This window comes from Dromiciops gliroides, chromosome 6 (genome assembly GCF_019393635.1).
Source record: "Dromiciops gliroides isolate mDroGli1 chromosome 6, mDroGli1.pri, whole genome shotgun sequence".
Classification (NCBI taxonomy): Eukaryota; Metazoa; Chordata; class Mammalia; order Microbiotheria; family Microbiotheriidae; genus Dromiciops; species Dromiciops gliroides.
The window spans coordinates 152,653,467-152,676,068 of NC_057866.1; the positions used below are offsets into that span (position 1 = coordinate 152,653,467).

The following is a 22,602-nucleotide window of genomic DNA, read 5'->3' on the forward strand; positions in this document are numbered from 1 at the left end:
TAGCAGCAATAATTGAAAGGTTGCAGGCTTCAAGAAATGACTGAGAGAGAATCATACAGTCCACTAAAGGAAAAATTTTATCTCTGGAATATAATGTCACACTAGTATTGAGAAATTTTTAATTTAAACTTCAATATATCAAGGATCTGTGATTTCATCAGTATGAGTACTTTATTCCACTGATGCAGAATGAAACCCCTCTATCACTCAGTGAACAATCTTTAAGAGTTATAGTAAGGGGCAGCTAGGTGGTGCAGTGGATAGAACACGGGCCCTGGAGTCAGGAGTACCTGAGTTCAAATCCGGCCTCGGACACTTGACACTTACTGGCTGTGTGACCCTGGGCAAGTCACTTAACCCCAATTGCCTCACTAAAAAGAAAATAAATTAAAAAAAAAAAAAAGAGTTATAGTAGGAGGGGCAGCTAGGTGGCACAGTGGATAAAGCACCTGCCCTGGTTTCAGGAGGACCTGAGTTCAAATCCAGCCTCAGCCATCTGAGATTTACTAGCTGTGTGACTCTGGGCAAGTCACTCAACCCCCATTGCCCCGCCAAAAAGAAAACCGTTATAGTAGGAAAAATCAAGACACTACAGTCGGCTTCAGTCAGTCTGATGTTAGCTAGGCTGGGCCTCAGATCATAAGTATATAGCCCATCATGAGGCATACACAAAAAGGCTTAAATATCTCTGCCTTAGAAGCCAGAGCTCACACTTGGTTGGCACAGCCTTTGAACATTCAGGGGCATCCTCCCTATCACAATGAGGCACTGGATTATCACATTAGGAATTTTTATGTGCCTATTACAAATATCAGTCAAACCAAACTGCCACACAGAAATGCTGAGTAATTTACCTATTATCAATCATATGAATCCACAATGGAGAAGTCAAAGCTCTTCCTGCTCTCAAGCCAAGATTCATGACTTATTTAGTGAATTACATACTATTGTCCCTTGAAGAAGCTACTGACCGACCATCAACAGTATACTCTTACTTCTGCCCTCAACCTATTCAAAAATCGTGATGATGGATTATGCTGATTCATCTACATTCTCTTGTAAGGGCATACATTGCAAGACAGCTGACTCAGAATGTTAAGGGGCCCAGACCGTGTCCATGAAACAAAGCAAAGATGACAGACTGGATTGATAACCCTGAGCTCACCAACACTATGCTCTAGACTAATCCCAATATATCAATTGTTTACTTAGGAAGTTTGTCTGATTCAAGGCAACATGGTGGCACACTGCATAAAGTACTAGACTTAGATTCAGGTTGACCTTAGTTCAAATCTTGCTTCAGACCTTTACTAGCTGTATGACCCTGAGGAAACAGCAGAAGCTCTTTCAATCTCAGCTGTCTCATCTGTAAAATTGGGATAATGATAGCACTTTATCTCACAGTTGTTATGAGGATCAAATAAGGTAATATGTAAAGTGCTTTGTAACCCTTAAAGTATTACATATGCTAGCCTAGTACAAATTATAACAAAGTTAGAATATAATTTGTTGAACAATAAGTTGTTTATGTAGCACACAAAACACTTAAGCTGAAATAATCATTGTTTTATCTCAGTTATCCAACTCAGTGATATCATCAAACAATCTAGTGCTTTGCTTACTTAAATGATAGCATCACCAAACTATTCCTTCTCACTCCATTTTGTCAAAATTATATCAAAGAGCAATTTCCCTACTATATCAATGACTGAAAAACAGTAGTAAAGTAGTAACAGCTGACATTTAAGATTTACTAAACACTTTAATGCAAATTATCTTCCTCAATCCTCACAATAAGTCATTAGGGAAGGTGGCACAGTTACTATTATTTTATTCTTTTCTCAAGGGCTTTCACTACATCAAACAGTGAGCACCCCACTTTGGGCACCCATCTTCCTTTTGGTGTACTGTCAGTCCCCACTGAGCTCCAGGAGAAGAGACTCTCTTTTTCTTATCTGTATCCCCGGTGCTTAATACACTGCCTGATACATGTTTATTTAATTAAATTGAATTATTATCTCCATTTTATAGGTCAGGAAACTGAAATTCAGAGTGGTTAAACCCATCATCACAAAGCTAGTAATTACCACAGGCAAGACTTAAACCAAAGTCTCTTTTGAATCAAGCAAGGTAAACAACTGGCTAAAAACAATATTTGTTCATAGTCAGTGGTGTGAAGGAAAGAGAAAACTACTTAATAAATTCAAAACAACAACATGGAACCATGGATAGCTGACATTTATAAAATTTGGGGTGTGTGTGTGTCTGTGTGTGTCTGTGTGTGTAAATATAAAATCTCCTTTGATTCTCACAACATTGTATGGCAGATACTCTTATTAGCCCCATTTTACAGATAAAGGAAACTGAGGCACAGTGACTTACTTGCCCAGGGTCACACATCTAGTAAGTGTCTGAAGCAAGATTTTAATTCAGGTCTTCCTAAATCTAAGATCAGCATTATATCCACTATATCCACCTACATGAACAGATCACATCCTTGTAAGAGACTTCCTTCTGTAAGCTTCCACATGGCAAAGGGAAGGTCACTGTTCTAAAACTGCTTTATCACCAAAATGAAATGTAGCCATGGAAAACAAAGTACATTTACTCTGAATTCTTCTGTATGTGGAACTATTACTACCACACCTTTCCCACTCTTACTAAATACCACCCCATCATATTTCCTAAGTCAGTTCTAGATCATAATAGGAAACTTTAACAGCTATAGCTGGCAGTTATGCTAATTCTCCACAGAATAGGAAAAATAGCAATTAGCATTGGGGAAAAAAAGGATTTTTCTCTCCCAGCATAGATTACTTTATTCTCCCCTTTCCCTGAGGAGAATCATAATTCACTGTCTTTCAAAGAAATCATTATTTTCTTAGCTGCATTCCCTTTTTTTTCTTTTCTTTTTTTTGTGAGGCAATTGGGGTTAAGTGACTTGCCTAGGATCACACAGCTAGTAAGTGTTAAGTGTCTGAGGCCACATTTGAACTCAGGTCCTCCTGACTCCAGGGCCAATGCTTTATCCACTGCGCCACCTAGCTGCCCCTAGGAATCATTATTTTCATGGAAAAATAAAAGATGGTGAAATAAAATGGTAACTGACATCAAACCTGTACAATTCTACATTAATCTATATTAATTCTCATTTGAGATGGTACAAAAGAAAGGAGGAAAAACACCGTGTGCTGTTAGACCTAGGCCCTAAAATAAAGCCCTATCTCAAAACGTTTTTGCTTTCCATTTTATTCTCATGAAAAATCCTAGGTAGTTATATTAACAAAGGGATTATATCTGAGTATACCAATCAAAACTGAGACTTGAATCAATTATTTGGATAAGAGATCAAAATTTATGATTAAGACACAATGATGATACCTTTAAAAGGGTATGGGGGGGGCAGCTAGGTGGCGCAGTAGATAGAGCACCAGCCCTGGATTCAGGAGGACCTGAGTTCAAATCCAGCCTCAGACCCTTGACACTTACTAGCTGTGTGACCCTGGGCAAGTCATTTAACCCCAACTGCCTCACCCCTCCCCCAAAAAAATTGGTATTGGGGAGGGCTGAATTATCTGGCTAGTCACTATGATCCTTCATTAAAGAATAAAAATATCATTAGTTCAGACTTCCAAGGAGAAAATGATTTGCTAAGCAAATTAATATCATAAAAATACTGAAAGAAGAATTCTTAAGCTTAGGAAAAAACTCTTTAAAAAGCACTTTAAAATCATTCATATACATCCAACTGATAAGCTAACTAAAAAGCATGCTATTATTCATTAAAGAAGATTCTTAAGGGATTTCTATTTGGTAATAATTTGCAAACCTAAAATTGAGCTATTCATGTACTTCAAATTGATAAAACTATTTTAAAAATGTAGTTTGTATTAAACCATCCTCAACTAGCATGAGTTAATAACATTGTTAGGTACATACCACCTAACATGAAAAGAGGAAGTTGGATAGGGTCAAAATTCTCTGAAAGAAATAAACATGCACTGGGACCAGGCCAAAATTTAAAAAAAAAAAAAACCTGAACATCTTTTAATGGCTCATTTTCTAGGTATACCTTCACTTAATATAAAAAATGTTTCCTGAAAAATATGTGAATTACATTTTGGTAAATCTAATGGTCCCACTGGGTAATATCATAAATGTTTTGTTTTCATTTCTGCTCAATCTTCATTTGGAAGTAATTCCTAACACTTTTATCTTTAAATCTCTTGGTTAAAACTTCTCTGTAATTAACAGTTTATTTAAGCAATTAATTACATGGAATAGTCACTTTTACAAGAATCATTTTAAAATATAAATAGTCACCAAATTCGGCTCTTTTATAAATTTGCACCCTAAAACATAATAAAGTTTCCTAGTCACAATAATTTCTAATAAGGAAAATGGCCAAAATAATATAACATAGCATGCAACATAACAAAAACTACACAGGGCAGCTAGATGGCGAAGTGGATGAAGCACCAGCCCTGGATTCAGGAGGACCTGAGTTCAAATATGACCTCAGACACTTGACACTTACTAGCTGTATGACTCTGGACAAGTCAACCCTCACTGCCCCACCAAAACAAACAAACAAACAAACCCCTTACATTTTGTACCTTCTTAAAATATAGCAATAAGATATATATATATATATAGATATAGATATATATATATATAAACCTATATCAGATTACCTGCTGTTGGGGGGGAGGGGCCGAGGAAGAAAAATTTGAAATTTTAAATCTTATAAAAACAAATGTTGAAAACTATCTCTACATCTAACTGGAAAATAATAAAAATACTTTTATTTTTAAAAATAGCAATAGGGCAGCTAGGTGGCACAATGGATAAAGCACCAGCCCTGGATTCAGGAGGACTCAAGTTCAAATCCGACCTAAGACACTTGACACTTACTAGCTGTGTGACTCTGGGCAAGTCACTTAACCCTCATTGTCCCACCCCACCCCCCAAAAGCAATATACTAACTTAAATTTATATTACTTTTTTTAACCTCAAAGCCTGTAAATTCCAAAATTCAATTTAAAAGATAACACAAAATTAAGAAAAAATATATCATTTATTAATTTAAATAAATGTGCTATGTTAGAAGACATGGTTTTCTCCCAAATTGTATACACTTTTCAAATCCTAGTTTTTTGAACACTGTAAATAATTTTTGTAAAATTAAATACTGACCAAAAAATGTACTTTTCAGAAAATTTATTTTAAAATACTGTCAACATTTAGACACGTTACTTAACACACAGCACCTTCCACAACTAGAACACATTATTTTACCAAACCCTGATCTTAATAATTCTGTGTGGCCAATAATTCAGATTTTCCTAGAGATAAATCAATTCTACTGATAAGATACAAAATGACAACTTTATCAGGAGAATAAGTAAATCCTCCAAGAATGTTTTCTGATAGATGAAAAGAACAAAATAATTTTGCTATATAGTTATAATTCTAACATTTCTAAAGTCTGAAGCAAATGAACTTAATGAGTACTTAAAAGTAAAAATTCCAGACATTACAGTTCATTAGAAGGAATTTTCCAAGTAGGCTCAATTCTGAAAGGTGACAGAGTAAAAAGAAAACAATTTCAAGTTAATAAACAAGAAGTCTAGAAGCAGAAATAGTGGAGATGAAAAAAAAAGGTCAAGATGCTCAGAAGTAAGTAGCTCCCATGCAGTACAGTCAAGAAATATACTGGAGTTTTATCTATAAAAAGAAATAAAGATTAGGAACAAGGGAGATAACTTAAGACATCAAACTGTTTAAGAGGAAAAGTTTCAGGGTTTTTTGTAAACATTTAATTCATAACATTGCTATATTACTATTTGCTTTTGCCTACCTTTAAAAGGTAGTATCATCCCCATTTAAACAAATATAGGCGCATAGCTAATTTATTTTCAAGATTTTAATTGAAAGTTAAGTTTTAAGCGATCTAAATAATTTATAAACAAACATACCAGTACTGTCTTCTTTCTGGCTCACTCAAGTTTCACCTTCAGGTTATCCTGGGGTAAGGGGCTCCTTTTCAGATCCCCAATTTTTCATGAAGATCTTCTACCTCCCTGTGGCAACAATATTTTCTAATTAAAACAGTCCTTTTTGTGCCACAGGGAGGATTTCTGATGATAACAAAGGCAAAAAGTTATACCAAAACAGTTCACCATGAAGTCAAATAAGTCTTGAATCTCTACAAAAAATAAATTTGACTTCTTGGGAAATCCTTATGTTCAGTGCGGGGAAAACCTCTTCTAACAAGCTAAATACTTAACTAACAAAAAGGAACTGCTTTCTTACCAGATCTTTCAAAATGTATTATATTATTTAACAAATTTCTAAACTCATATAGTGGCAAAGTGGGAAGTATGCAGGTTTCGAAGCTAGAGTTGTGTTGTTTTTCAGTCATTTCCAATACTTTGTGACCCCATTTGGGATTTTCTGGCAAAGATACTGGAGTGGTTTGCCATTTTTTTCTCCAGCTCATTTTTCAGAAGAGGAAACTGAGGCAAACAGGTTAAGTGACTTGCCCAGGATCTCACAGCTAGTAAGTGCTGAGGGCAGAGATTAGACTCGGGTCTTCCTGACTCCAGATCTGGTGTTCTATCTCAACTGTGCCACTTTGCTGTCTTTTGTAACCAGAGTAGGTTGTTTCAAATCTCCATCAAGCACTGCTTAATACTTAGTCCCATTTTCCTCGTCTGTAAAATGAGAGAGTTGGACCAGATGTCCTATCAAGTTCTTTTCAGCTCTAATCTATGATCCCTTGAGCATAATTTTATTGACAGCTAAATTATAGAAAAGAAAAAACCTAGCCTCGACAGATCTCTAGGACCAGTAAAACTTTGTTTTTTAGAACCACTAATATTAATTTGATACATATTTCTACCAAAAACTTCTAATATTTTAAAGAGAGGATTTAGCAGCATTTTTAATATAAAATGTAGCATATCAAGATGTTCATGATAGAATTTTTTTAAAGCCCATTTGGTATTTTTTCTTCCACACATACACATATACCCCCAAAAATAAGAGATCCTGGTTATTTCAACTTTTATTTTCATTCATCATTCTATTCTGATCTCTTTGTAGTATACTAAGAGTTTTTAAAATAACATATAGGTGGCACAGTGGATAAGGCACTGGCCGTGGATTCAGGAGAACCTGAGTTTAGGTCTGGCCTCAGATACTTGGCACTTACTAGCTGTGTGACCTTGGGCAAGTCACTTAACCCTCATTGTCCCGCCAAAAAAAAAAAAGTATAAAAAAATTAATAGCCTTGATAGTGTATTTCACACCAACTCCCAAAATCTTCTGTCCAACATCCTTTTAGATTCCTTCTCTAGGACCTAGAAATAATTTACTCTATCTCCCACCCTTTACTCACATACAAAACTTACAGAGTGGCTTGAATAGGAAATATGTTCCCATTGAGACAACTATAGGATATCTCAAGGATACGAACTTAGTAGAATTAGGAAATAGGTATTTCTGTATGCAAGCTGTCAATATGATTTTCAGCTGAATTGATATCTGAAACAGCTCCCTGGCTAATCCAGCTCTGGGGACACCCTCACTCCCACTTACACCCCTACCCTCACCATCAGCCACCAGTAACATGCTATCTTTAATTTAAGTTAATACTTACCATTATCAAGGAGCTATGAGCTGTTTCCTAGCAGTCATCAAAAGATCCAAACTCACCCATCTACCCTCCACTGCCTAGTCTCATCTAGTGCAACCTGTGGCAACAAAATGTGGACAAGCCACCTGGTTCCAATGGCGAAATCAACCAGCAAAACTAGTCACACTAGCACCAAAGTCAAACTAGTACTTAAGTGATATAATTATAAATCAATGATTTTCAACCTTTTAAAACTAGCAGTACAGGGGGCAGCTAGGTGGCACAGTGGATAGAGCACCGTCACTGGAGTCAGGAGTACCTGAGTTCAAATCCGGCCTCAGACACTTAACACTTGCTAGCTGTGTGACCCTGGGCAAGTCACTTAACCCCAATTGCCTCACTTAAAAAAAAAAGTTAGTAATAAAACTAGGAGTACATTTGTAAATTTGATATATGCAATTCTGACATGGTTAAAACTTTTTAAAGGGAAAAGAATGGGAATGAGGATCCTTTATACCAGTGTTTTCCAACCCAAACTACATTGCAGACCAGTAATAGAGAGCTCTACCTATAACTTGTACCCTTGCTTCCCACACCCCACCCCCACACACATCCCTTTATCCCTGGAAAAAACAGGGAGGAGGGGGGAAGAAAAGAAGAAGGAAAAGGGGAAAAAAGAGGTGAAAAATCAATATTTTTTAAATTTGGAGTAGAATAGTTGACAACCATCAAAAAGCATGAGAATGAAATTTAAAACATCCAAAGGAAAAAAAACCTTTTTCTCCATGCTCTGCCAGGAGAACAGTTTCTTCATGTCCACCAAACTAGCTAAAAATCACTAAAAACCAATGCTGTGAGAAGAACCTACCAAAACCTACACAACCACTCAGAGTCAAACCTTGTTCATCAATCTAGCTATAATAGTGCTGAAGGCTTCTGTCACAGGTGAAATACCTAATAATACTTCTAAGGCAGAAATAACATAAGTACTTTGAAGAAAGTATGGTTTTTGGTATAAGAGAAAAACTAGATTGTTGAATGGTTGCTTTCATTTTTGTTTTTTGGGTTTTTTTTTTTTTGCAGGGCAATGAGGGTTAAGTGACTTGCCCAGGGTCACACAGCTAGTAAGTGTCAAGTGTCTGAGGTCGGATTTGAACTCAGGTACTCCTGAATCCAGGGCCAGTGCTTTACCACTGCGCCATCTAGCTGCCCCCGGTTGCTTTCATTTTTAAAATTAACATGAAGTATTCAAAATAAAACATGCACATAAAACTAGAAGATATACAGTTTTATATATAGCTCTTCAAAATATTAGTAAACTATAAATTCAGTTCAACATGGCATCTACTTTGTATCTGGAACTGGGCAAAAGTGTTCATGGAAATACAAAAATATATGGCCCCTATATGCATGAAGCTTATGATTATCACTGAAAAAGGCAGGCAAAAAAAAAAATTTAAGGTGCCTAAATGTGTGATACCAACAAGACTTGTAATAGAAGATAAGAGAAGGTTGTTTCCTGGGCCCTCCTTTCTTTCTGTACACCTCTCAGTAACCATTAGCTTCAGTTCTCCATCCCCCCAAATTACATATTTGGCATTTCAAACTGCATGTCCTTGAAACATCTCAAACCCAACATGTCCAAAAATCAAACCAATTATCTATCTTTCCCCAAAAAACCTCCCCTCCAAAAAATGTCACCATTTTTGTCAAAGGTGCCACACATTGCTTCTAGTTTCCCAGGTTTATAATCTAAGAATTATGCTCCCTCTTCCTCCTTTACCTCATACATACAATCAGTTGTCAAACCTGGACATATTTACCTCCAGAATATCTCTCAAATCCCATCCCTTCTCTCTGTTCACAAAACTACTACCTAAAATCAGGCCCTCATCAACTTTTACCTTGATATAGTTCAACAGCCTGATTGGTCTCCTTTCCTCAAGGTTCTCACATTCTAGTCCATCCTACACAGTACTGCTACAGTAAGTTTCTTTAGATGAAGATTGGGCTGTGTCAATCTCCTACTCAATCAATTTCAGCGGCTTCCTACACACTCCTCTGTGCTGCTTAAAAAGCCCTTTGCAGCCTAGTCCCAATCTTTCCAGCCTCACTAGAATCCAGCCAAATTGGTCTCTGTTATTCTCATCATGGCATTGTTTCCTACCCCTGTACCTTTGCACACACACCTCTGCCTTGCCTCTAATGTCCTCTCTCCTCAATTCTACCTTTAAGAAGCAGATCAAGTGGGCAACTAGGTGGCGCAGTGGATAAAGCACCAGCCCTGGATTCAGGAGTACCTGAGTTCAAATCCAGCCTCAGACACTTGACGCTTAACTAGCTGTGTGACCCTGGGCAAGTCATTTAACCCTCATTGCCCTGCAAAAAAAAGCAGTAGCAGCAGATCAAGTACCACCTTCCACATGAAGCCTTTCCTGGTTCCAACTGCTAGTGCTTGCTCCCAAACTTATTTGTATTAAACCATTCTGCATTTATTTGTATGCATTCTCTTTATATTTATCATGGCTACTTCTATATACTTGTTCTTCCAAGTCAAAACTGTTTCATTTATTGTATTTGTATACTTGTGTTGTATTTGTATCTGAAATGCCCAACACAGTGGCTGGCACTTAGCAAATGATTGATTGTTGTTTGATTGATCATCTTCTGTCAGATCAATTATCATCTCTATGTATCATTTCTATCACCCCCAGATCTATATATTTAACCTATCCTCTCTCTCAAGCTCCAGTCTCAGGCCCATGTTGTACTGTATTTTTATTTATTTTGTTAAACTTTTCCCCTTGATATTTTAATCTAGTTCAAGCTGCACAAGAATCCTGCTAGCCTCATGCCCTAGAAAGACAACATTCTCCCAGATTTTAGGGAAACAAGATATGCTAAAGTAAGGTAAAGATAGGTAAAGTCTTCAAAAGAGCCACGTCAAAATACATCTTCTGAGACCTCTATTTGTGCAATTTTATTACATTTTGGGGCAGCAAGGTGGCACAGTGGATAGAATCCTGAGCCTGGAGTTAGGAAGACATGTTCCTGAGACACTTAGCTGTGTGACCCTGGGCAAGTCACTTAACCCAGTTTGCCTCAGTTTACTCATCTGTAAAATGAGTGAAAGAAATGGCAAACCACTCTAGTATCTTTGCCAAGAAAACCCCTAATGAGGGTCACAAAGAGTAGGACACAACTGAAAAATGACTGAATATTAGATTTTAAAGGTAATATTCAATAACCTAGCTACAAGTCTTTAAAGTTTTGCATATTGTTTAAAATAAAAGATTAAAAAGTATACCTTAACAAGGTAGTATGATTCCCCAGTAGGTATGAATAAGCAGTTCTCAAAAGAAGCTTTGCAAACTATTAACAACCACATGAAAGAATGCTCAGAATCACTGATGGTAAAAGAAATGCAAATCAAAAGCCCTAGGAGATTTCGCCTCATAACCAACAAAATGGAAAAAGGGAGAGATAGTAGATGTTAGGAGCTAGTAGCAGACAGACACTAATATACTACATGGTAGAGCTGTGAACTGGTCTAACCACAGTGGAAAGCAGCTTGAAGTGACTGAAATATCCATACCATTTAACCCAGAGAGCCTGGTGCTAAGCAAATACCTCAAAGGAGTCAACAATAAAAAGAAAGGCCTGATATCCATCAAAAAGTTTATAGCAGCACTTTTTGTAACAGCAAAGAAAGGGAAACTAACTGACGTCCATTGCTTGAGGGGACAGCTAAACAAACCATGGTATATAAATGTAACAGATATTACTGTAACAAGAAACAATATGATAAGTACAGAGCGTGTCAAGATTTACATAAACTGATGCAAAATGAAATAGAACCAGGAAAACAATATTCACAATGACAATAACAATGTAAACAGAAAGAACAAAACAATCCAAATGGAAAGCTGTAAAAATAATAATAGACCATTTTAAGATTTGCACAACACTTTAAAAATATTTCTCATATGATCCACAACTACCCTGGAAGGCTGCTGCTATTATTATTCCCATTTTTGCAAAAGAGGAACCTGAGACAGATCAAATTCCTTTCCCAAGGTTATACAGCTGGGGTTTTCCACAGGATTTGGATTCAGGTCTCCCTGACTACCAGCTTAACCAGCTTAGTTCCAAAGAAGGCATATCAGTATGCACTCTCCTTCCTGCTTTACAGAGGTAGGAGTATTGGAGGTGTGGAACACTACAAATAATGTTGGACTTGAGTGATATATTGGTTAATTTTGTGGAACTGGGCTTTTTTTTTTCCTTTTTCTTTTTTTTTTCCTCTTTCATATTAGGGATAAATTGGGAAATATGGGTGACATAAAACCAAATCTTTTTTTTTTTTTTTTAGTGAGGCAATTGGGGTTAAGTGACTTGCCCAGCAAGTCACACAGCTAGTAAGTGTCAAGTGTCTGAGGCCAGATTTGAACTCAGGTACTCCTGACTCCAGGGCCGGTGCTCTATCCACTGCGCCACCTAGCTGTCCCTAAAATCTTATCATTTTTAAAATTAGTAGTCATCCTTTATATGAAACGAAATTCATTTGTAATCAGCTGCTCTTCCCCTCATTTGATCCAATGGTCAATGCAATATGATGGAGAACTTTGTTAATGTACAGAGCTTTCTGGCTACTGTTCAGGATATTAAATTGTTACTGGAAACTCGAATGTGTTTGAACAGTGGGTCTTACTCTAAACTCATTGCATTCATTACTTTTCTGTACACAAATTCATAACAATGCCCTCAACCCTATTATACCACTTCACATATTAACATAGCAACAAGAATAGTTTTTATCATCTTACCGTTTTGCTGTATTCACTATATTAAGTCAAAACACAGAGAACTCCATTATTTTGGGACAACTAGAGTAATATATCTTACTACTTAGTAGCAGGTTCAAAAATGAGACTATGTTTCAAACAATTGTGCTCGGGACAAAAGGAGGGGAAATGTGGAAGAATAGCAAAGAGCTCCTTTTCAGTTCAACTAGAAATACTAAGAAATAAATTTTTCTCAAGTCTAGAATTATTACCAGGCTTTACAGTTCAGGAAAGTTTTCTCCGGTCAAGAAGAATAAAAACAAAGGCCTGGGGGGAACATATTAAAGATAGTAACCAAATTTAAATCAAAAGATGCCTTCAGTATCTCCCCAGTAAACTCAAAGCACTACCCATTCCCAGAAAGGATTGGCTTTATGACCACCTAAGGGCAACGCTCTTTTTGCTTTCAAAAAGAATTGGCAGGGGCAGCTAGGTGGTACAATGGATAGAGCACTAGCCCTGGATTCAGGAGGACCTGAGTTCAAATCCGGCCTCAGACACTTGACACTTACTAGCTGTGTGACCCTGGGCAAGTCACTTAACCCCAACTGCCTCACCAAAAAAGAAAAAAAAGAATTGGAGAGTGGTCAAAGAAGGGATTGAGTAGTTTAAGGAGAAGATTAAGTGACTATTGTTCTATCAGACAGATGATATAGAATGTTAACCCCACACTGTATTTAAAATATTGGTTTTTGTTCAGGTTCCCTTATAAATTTAACTTCAAATTATTTTGTAGTATAGAGAAGTCTTACAGTAAAAGTCGGGGGGGAGAGGGATAGCAGGGGGAATAGAGTATTGCAGGGAGGAAAGAGGAACAAATGTCAGTTTGGACATTTCCCTAAACTAGAAATGCTTGGATTTAGAATAAATGTTAAGGGCAGCTAGGTGGCGCAGTGGATAGAGCACCGGCCCTGGAGTCAGGAGGACCTGAGTTCAAATCCGGCCTCAGACACTTAACACTTACTAGCTGTGTGATCCTGGGCAAGTCACTTAACCGCAATTGCCCTGCCAAAAAAAAAAATTTGATAGTGTAGAATAAATGTTAAATTAATAAAAAATGTTTCTGGCAGACTTTCACCTAAAAAAAATCCACAATAAGATACCCAGCATGAGGGCACTCTATAATAACTAAGAAAAATAACCTGGTACATATGCAAAAAAGAGCACTGGCAAAGCAGAAAGCACTGTCTAGCTGGGTTTGAATCCCAGCTCAGCTTCTTCTTCTGTGTTATCTTGAACAAGTCACCTAACCTCAATGAACCTGTTTTTTGAACTGAAAAATGAAAACATTAGATGAGATCATCTCTAACTTCTCTATTCACAGTAATAATATTCCACTGTCACTATTAACCCCCCAACCTATAATCACTATCAAAGAACCATCTAAATGTAGACACCTATTGCTATAGTCCCAAAAGAAATACAGTCTGTCACTGTATAACTTAATATTGTTGAGAAGTTTTACAGAGCCTGGAAAATGCTGAAACAGAATAACCTATAATTACAACTACTAATCAAATGTTGAGATACTATATTTAGATGAATAAAAAATGATCAGATCAGCAGTTCTAAAAAGTGCTCCATAGAACCCTGGTGTTCTACATGATATTAATAGGAGCTGTACAATAACATTTCTATCCAAATGTACCATCTAGAAGAGGCTACCCATCCTCCTAATTCAGTGATGGCCTCCAACCCTATCAAGGCTCCACCAGGCCTCTGGCTTCTCTTTTTTCCCAGGCTCAGTTTTAACTCCCACACTAAATTCAGGAGGATGACATAGCCCCCAAAAAAGATACTGAAGAGACACTGAAAAAAATCCACCACTACAGAAATCTACAGAAGAAACCATACCCACCCTCACTCCACTCCACACTAAACCACTCTTCCCATCACTTCCCCAAAAAAGAGGTTAACTGCCTTCACACTGACTTTGTGATTTACTTTCATTTCTGCCCACACTCTATCAACAAAGCTCGGGCCCTGGTTAATAACAATGTACCTGCCCACCTTGGGTAATCTGCAGTCTGAACTATGGAATTGTTATTTATGGATTCTGTCAGTATATTTCAAAGCCAAAGGTGTTTTGCATTCAAATTACTTGAAAATACTGAATGGGAATTAAAATCATTAAAGCATCTTATATCCTGCTTCTAGCAGCAATCAGGAAAATAGTTCCTGTTTAAACACTTCCTATATGACAAGTCTACATAAAACAAAACTAAATGAAAAGCTGGAATCTAATTGGGGTATTTGAGCCAGGTAGATGGACAACCTAAATAATTTAGTATAAAAATGTTTAAATAGCATGAGTATAAGAACTTAAATGATTCTATTTTTAGTATTAATGCATAGAATAAGACAATCCATATTGTGATATATAGAATGAAAATTGCATTAGTTTCCTGGATGTACAAGAAAAAAAATTTGGTCTTTAAACTACCTTGTTTTATTTGAATCTCAACCCACTAAAAATATTTAATCCATCAGAAAAACATTCCCTTCCCTCCTCATGACTTTGAAAAGAAAATTAATTTTAATATTGTTAATATCAAATATAATATTCCCTTCTCTTAAATTAAATTTCCCATCAACTTACTATGCAAGTTTTTAGAATCTAAATTACAAATTTAGTTCACAAAAATTGATCAGATGCTGTCTAATTAATATAGAAAAATCAAGCAGATATAAGAATGAACCTTGATACAAAGAATAACTTCTATTTTCTAAGTGATGAAATGATGAAGTTATATTCGATCTCCATCTCACTTGACAGAAACATTTGATTCTTTAAATAGAAATGAATTAAGGCCCAGAATAAATGACCTTGAAACTGATCTATGCCAGTTGAATATCCTTATAAAGTTACATTGGAGTACTTCAGGGGAAGGAAAGAAGAGAATAAGCATTTATATAGTACCTACTGTGTGCCATATACTGTGCTAAGCACTTTTTACAAATATTAGCTCTCATTTGCTTTTGAGCCAGAATCTAAATAAGATTAACTTGTTAAATCATTTTATACAGGAGGACACATGGTTAATCATATGCCAAAAGCATTTTATTTTTCTATTCAAATATAATAAACCTAAAGAGATTATTAATTCTTTTTTAAAAAATTATGCCTGAAGTAACAATATATTTTGTTAAGCTGACTTTGCTATCTTGCCTGAAAAAAATGCTTTGAATTTTACTGAGCTCTGGCAAGAAAGAGACTGAAAATAAACTGATCCCTGAATGATACTCAAATTGATTATATAAATCACATTTTCTACTAAGAAATTATTTTTTTCTTAGCTACATTAAAATAATAATAATCTTGGGAACAAATTAAGCTTAGCAAGGCAATTCTAATAATATGAATATGGTAGCCATTGTGATTTGTTCACATATGTGAATCTAAGATCAGAATATACAGAGTGCCCTCAGTTTCACAAATTTCACCAATACATCCAGTTTTTGTTTTTCTTTAAAGTTTCAAACATTATGTTACTGAAATTATCTTCTTTTCATTTGACCACAATTTCTTCCAAAGTAAAAATTTTTGTCTGTTTCATTCAACTTGATTGCTTCTCTTTTTGGGAGTAGAAAGGCTTTATGCAAAATTTCCCTATCTTAACCTCATACCTTTTCCATGCAGATTTCACCTGGGTCCATTATACCTCCTATTTTATTTTCTTTGCTTATCACTATGTTTATTATCTTAAATAAAGTTCACATGGTTAAAATTTCCAGTGTACACTAAAATAACTTCATATACTTATTTTTTTAAAAAACTTCACATATTTAAACTCTTCAGCTAATCATTTCACATGAAAAATAAAGGGGAGTTCATCTGTCATACTAGTAACTTTATCTTACCAAAAACAAATTGAAAAGATCCCTAGCTTCTCATCATTTTGAATAAATTCCTAAAAATGAACAGAAAAGTCATATAGCCTTCCATTGTACTTGTACCAGTTCTGTATTCAAAGCCTCTCTATGAAACACTAAATGTGCTTGATTATAATAAAATAAACTATATAAGTGCAAATTCTCCACTCTAATATTTATGCAAACATCCATAATGATAACAGGTATTGAATTAAAAACAGCAGTTATTTCATCCACCTGTACAACAATTAAATATTAAATAAATAAAATATTTTTTAAATAATTTTTCAAAAAACGTTAAATATAAAAGAAAAATAGCAGAAGAGCAACTTTTGCCAGGGCCATTTCTATCTAAACTGCAAAGATGAGAACAAGGTGACAACTGATCATGATCACCAGGATAATAAGAAAAACACCATCCAAATAAACAAATAAAAAAAAGAAAAAGAAAAATACCATCACAATCATTTCCTCTACATGGTAAAATAACTTGAGGCCCTCAAAAAACTCATAGCAAACCAGCAAAAAATACTGGGGAAGAACAAGTGTCATAATCAGTCCATTACTATTATTACTACTATTTGTATTTTCAGATTTATATAATTCAGTTGACTATGATTATCAGAAAATTCATGTTGTGGTTTATTTAGAATAAACTTTCTGTGCAATTCTGTGATTCAATAGTGTTGATATCTCAACTCTCACTATTTACTCAGCCTTAGAGAAAACGCTTTGAAAGCCAATACTCAACCACATTCTCTTGAATAAGTAAGATTTAGAAAATGAAATAGTCTAAAAGGGTGATCTATTATTACCAGAATAAAATGGGTTGTTAGAGTTACATAGGAAGTCTAAATAAAAAAACTACTGTCTTACAAATTCTTCTTTACCATATGATTTCATTCCCAGATTATCTGATAAATACCTATGTCAATTTTTTTAAAAAGTATTTCTAAGGATAAATACAAATTATTTGGGGGTTGTAAAATACCTTTGGTCCGTTCTATTAGTGAGAATGAGTAAACCCTACTCCATTTTTCAATTGTTAGCAAATAACTATGTCCACTATTAAGTCTATTATACTGAAGTTCTTTAAATAAAACATTTTGTGGAGCATAATTAATTCTATTCCACAAATATCTATTAGTTTAAATTTAGCAAATATCAAAATAAATTTATATAAGAATTTCTACTTGTTATTTTTGCCATATTTTTTAAAATCATTTTTTCAGAAGGTAACTTTTAGGGTAATAGGGTAAGCAATGATAGCAAGATGGTTCAAACAATTCTGCTTTTATGACCCCCACCAAAAACTTCAAGTAAAATTCTACAGCAAAAAATATATGGCATAAAAATGTTCTGGCTATGTGAAATACTCTTTCTATTTGCATTTTAAAACTACTAGCAATTGTTTAATAAACCATTAATACTAAATAAATGCTAGGGGGTACTTTTCCCATTCATGAGGGAAAGCTTCTAGTGATCCCTGAAAAGACAAATCCATTAGTTGTTTTTTTATCCCTGACATAAAAATGCTATAGACAGATGCCCATTCTTTTCTCCAAAGCTCTCCTTTTTTCAAAGAATCCTATTTTAATTCTAATGATAAATGAGACAGCCTCTATTAGGTGCCAATGTATTGGACTTGGTGCTACTTTTCCTTTTAGACTCTAAGAACTGAGTGGCAAGGAACACTCGTTTGGATCTGTAGTCAGAGGGGCTGGGTTTGAGTCCTGGCCTTGCCTCTCAAACTCCATCACCCTGGGCAAGTTACTAAGCCCCTCTGAACCACAGCTTCCTCACCTATAAAAGGAGAGGATAGATTAGATGACCTCTGAAGTCTTTTCCAGCTCTGAACCTATTATTTTGTTATTGCTGTATGCAGGAAAGAAAAGGGCATCAAGAAGGGAAAACAGGATGCACACATGAAACAGCACTTAAGAAGTGAAAGGAGAAAATAACTTTTGTCTTGGGGTCCATGACACCAAGCAGTGTCCTAAAAAAGCAGAAGAATTACATAAAGCTTTCCTGTGCTTTTAGAAATAAAACTCCTTTACCAAATTACAAGGTAAACCTTTCAGTTCATTCCAAACTAGAAGGAATCCCAGTATACAATTTACATAAGAATAATAGTGAATACCACAAAAAGACTATAAAAAATAAATATTTTTTTAAAATCTACCTGATTCCACAGTCTCAGTTTCAACTTCTTGCTCTTCTGCCACATCTTGGATCATGTAAGTCTCATCATCATAGACTAGAACCTGGGCTGCATAGCCCTGGTCTAATCTGGCACTTGGAACTGGCTCCACAATCACTGCTGGATATTTGGAAACTTGTTCACCTTCCTAAAAGAGCAAATTTTTTTTCTAAATCAAACTTATTATCCACAAACCCTGAATTCAATCACAAATTCCTATGTATTCAATCTGTACTATTTTGTATCCACTGAATATGAATTTTTTTTTAAATAAGCAATTAAACTGGATCATGTGATTTTTATGTCTCACAAGTGGGTGGGAAAGGTTTTATTTAGGACTGAGATTAGAAATCAAAAACAATTCAGAAGATGAGGTCCTTAAGAATCTACATACTGATAGCGATCATCAGCAACAACCAAAAAACACTTTTGTGAGTTTCTACAGGGTGAGAAGAATATAAATCAGCTTTATAAACTTTAAAAGACCTTTGCAAATGCTGGGTGAGACTAGCAGCTGAATCATGGCATGGTGTGGTGGGAAGAACACTGACTGGATTTAGAAACAGCAGAAGACCAGAGACTAAATGGACCCTGGCTTTGGAAGTCATTTCACATCTCTGGACCTCTGTTTCCCTTATCTGTAAAATGAGGAGGCTGGACTGGATGATGGCTTTCCAATTCTAAAATCCTCCGGTCATAGGAGGGCCTCACTGCCCAGGTCAGTTGCTAAAGCAATTGATAAAAAGCCATGTGGGAAGGGGCAGCTAGGTGGCGCAGTGGATGAAGCACCAGTCCTGCATTCAGGAATGCCTGAGTTCAGGTCCAGCCTCAGCCACTTGGCACTTACTAGCTGTGTGACCCTGGGCAAGTCACTTAACCCTCACTGCTCCCCAAAACAAACAAACAAAAAGCAGTATGGGAGAAGGGAAATGATTGGAATTGATTCATATAACTCATTAGCAGTTACAAGACTGACAAAATGTTAAAGCAAGAAGGATTGGTAATTGACCTTCCATCTGCACCCAAAGACCAGTGATATCACAGGGGGCAGCTAGGTGGCGCAGTGGATAAAGCACCAGCCCTGGATTCAGGAGGACCTGAGTTCAAATCCGGCCTCAGACACTTGACACTTACTAGCTGTGTGACCCTGGGCAAGTCACTTTAACCCTCATTGCCCCGCAAAAAAAAAAAAAAGAAAGAAAGAAAGAAAGAAAAGAAGATAAGTTATATCACATCCACCACAATGTGAATTTTTCAGTCACAGCAACTTTTGGAAGACCGTCTATTGGGGTTGTGATCTGTGTCAGTGGAGGGAGTACCCAGACTGAAAAAATTCATGGATTCATCAAGTATGTAAAATTTTTAATTTTTATACAGGAAAAATTGACTATCTTTTGGTACGTAATATACATCATGGAAGGATAAGTTATGGTATAACTCGAATTCAAGGACACATTAAAAATGTCTGTGACTACTTGTGAGACCTTCGTCAAATCACTTAACCTATGAGTCTCAATTTGCAAGTATGTGTGTGGAGAGGATGAGTTGAGTTGTATGATCTCTAAAGTCCTTTCCACCTCTATGATTTGGCTATGTCCCTCTTTATATTTATTTTTCCCCTAAAATCCAGAAGAACAGGAGATAGAAACATGAAATAAACCAAACTACCCATGATTCAAAATACCTGTAAGTTGATTCTCTTGGAGAATACCAACTGAATTTTTTTCCTTATTCACTGATTACATTTATAATTAAATTTTCCACACACTGTACTGATGACTATATTAATGACTATTACTAAATTAGAAATTTGAAGGATAGAGAAGAACAAAGTAACAGAAAAATCTAGCTTGACATCAGTCTAGATAAGTATATCTTATGAGGCTGCTGGTGGCACCATTACTGGAGTCAGAAAGACCTGAATTCAAACTCAGGCTCAGATACATATCAGACACATGACCCTTGGCAAGTGACTTAACCTGTTTGCCTCGGTTTCCTTAATTGTAAAATGGGAATAATAACAGCACCTACCTCACAGGGTTGTTGTGAGGACCTAATGAGATAATATTTGTAAAAAGTGCTTAGCACAATGCCTGGCACGGAGTATGCACTATGTAAATGCTTATTCCCTTTATGAACTAAAATTTATACATCATACTATTACATATCTAAATCTCAATGAAAATTAATTCTAAAATAATATATATTTATGATATGATGGTTAATGACTCAATTTTAAAATTTTTTTATGTCTTTAAAATTGTCCTATGAAAGCCCAAACCGGCATCGGTTTAAAATGATTAACTTAAGGGTTTATCATATTTCACACTTGCTTCTTGCATCTCAATTCTTAATTCCACATATACTATCCTACAACAAAAGTGCTATGATGCCCCATGACACCATTAAAGAGATACAGTATATTACAGTAAAAAGAACATAGCCTTAAAATATTTAGACTCGAGTTCAATTCAAGTACTGGTTCATCCCCTTATTAGCTGTCTAACATTGGGTCAGTCACTAACCTTTCTGAACCTCAGGTTCCTCAAATATAAAATAGGGATCATTAACACCTGAGGATAAAATCAAATGAGATAATGTATATGAACAGTGCTTTGAAAACTATCAAGCACCATATGAGCATAAGGCATTATTATACTGTTTCATTGTACTTTTATTGTCCACAATATGAGGAAATATCACATCTCATGTATAGGACATTCTGCATGAGAAAAATTATACAATCTGTTCTGATTATTTAAATAAGAATTACCCATGAATTTCTACATAATAAAAGATAAATACAATTTAAATGGAACACAGTGAATTCCAAACCTCTTGATTTTCTATTCCATTGCTGGAAAGCTCCAAAACAGAACCCCCATTGTCAACCACTGCAGATGTCATTATGGGTTCCCTGGGGAAGCTTCGAGGGCTGAGATTAAGATATACAAAGTTTCACAGATAGTTGTCAATGCTGTTTATCTGTGATATCAAATTTTAATTTCAATGAGAGACATGGAGTTTGGTACATCAGAAATCCACTCTTCTGAAGATGGTTAACCAAGGACTCTAAAAAAATTGGAAAAATTAAGAAACAGTTATAAACAAAATTCAAAAAACCTTTTAACGTAGTACTTAAATATTTTGAAATGCTGTTTCAGTTTTTACATTTTTCAGCTACAAAAAGGTGCTAAGTTTACAACATCCCTATGTCAAAAGAGGGCGCTAATGAGCAAATTCATATTTAGGAATATACCATCCATAAAGGCGATGACATATATAAAGATTAAGAAATAAAACCTATATCCCCTTATAGAAGTTATATTTTCCTTCAAAAAGTATTCAAGTGGTATATTCATCATGCTCTTATACAATGAAAACTGACAACTATCCTAGTCTGGGAATGATCTGTCTTTGGTAAACCACTACTGAAAATATGTACCTACATAGTACAGTATGACAAAGACTATTTTTTAATTTTCTACACCATTCCTTTTATTCTCTTTAAAAGAATCAAAAGTAATGTACAAAATGTGACTATAAAGTGGTAAGATAAAATTGTGTGGGTAGCTCGTGATACAGTCTCATGGTTAAATAGGCATGCCATAAACTATAATTTACTAGAAAATGAACTGATTTAAGCTGCTTCCATAGTATACTTTCAAGTTGTCATTGGAAACAATTTTAATTTAAAATACCTGTGATATCTTCTGAATTATCAGACCATTGTCTCCATCAAATGTTTTTGCTCTTTTGTTTCAAAATTATTTCAAACTAATTTAACTCAAACTTTCTCCTCATTGCATCCATAAAAGCAATTAGATGAACCTTGATTTATACAAAATCCCAGTCTTAAAAAAATTTTAGGTGGAATGATTTTTAAAATTTAATTTCCCATAGTCAAAGGATAATGTGGAAGTTTTCAAAGGAAGAAACACAAGTTATCAATAATCACACATTTTTTAAATGTTCTACATGACTAGTAATTAGAAAAACTCAAATTAAAGCAACTTTGAGGTTACACTCTATCCCTTCAGATCGGC

At 35.4% G+C, this 22,602-nt stretch overlaps 1 protein-coding gene across 6 annotated transcripts in view; it reads right to left on the minus strand.

Moving 5' to 3' along the window:
• ELF2 (E74 like ETS transcription factor 2) overlaps positions 1-22,602 on the minus strand; it is a 92,425-nt gene that overhangs the window by 42,082 nt on the left and 27,741 nt on the right. For 4 of the 6 annotated variants that reach the window (XM_043970415.1, XM_043970417.1, XM_043970414.1 and 1 more), the window contains 2 exons: positions 21,392-21,628; positions 18,539-18,704 (listed from right to left, as the gene is read on the minus strand). The exons of 1 other annotated variant lie outside the window; for it this stretch is intronic. In XM_043970415.1, coding sequence (XP_043826350.1) covers positions 18,539-18,704; positions 21,392-21,463 — 238 coding nt within the window. In that variant the 5' untranslated portion in view covers positions 21,464-21,628. Of the gene's footprint in view, positions 1-5,978; positions 6,084-18,538; positions 18,705-21,391; positions 21,629-22,602 lie in introns of those variants that run through there. One more of the 6 variants, XM_043970421.1, reaches the window with a different exon arrangement.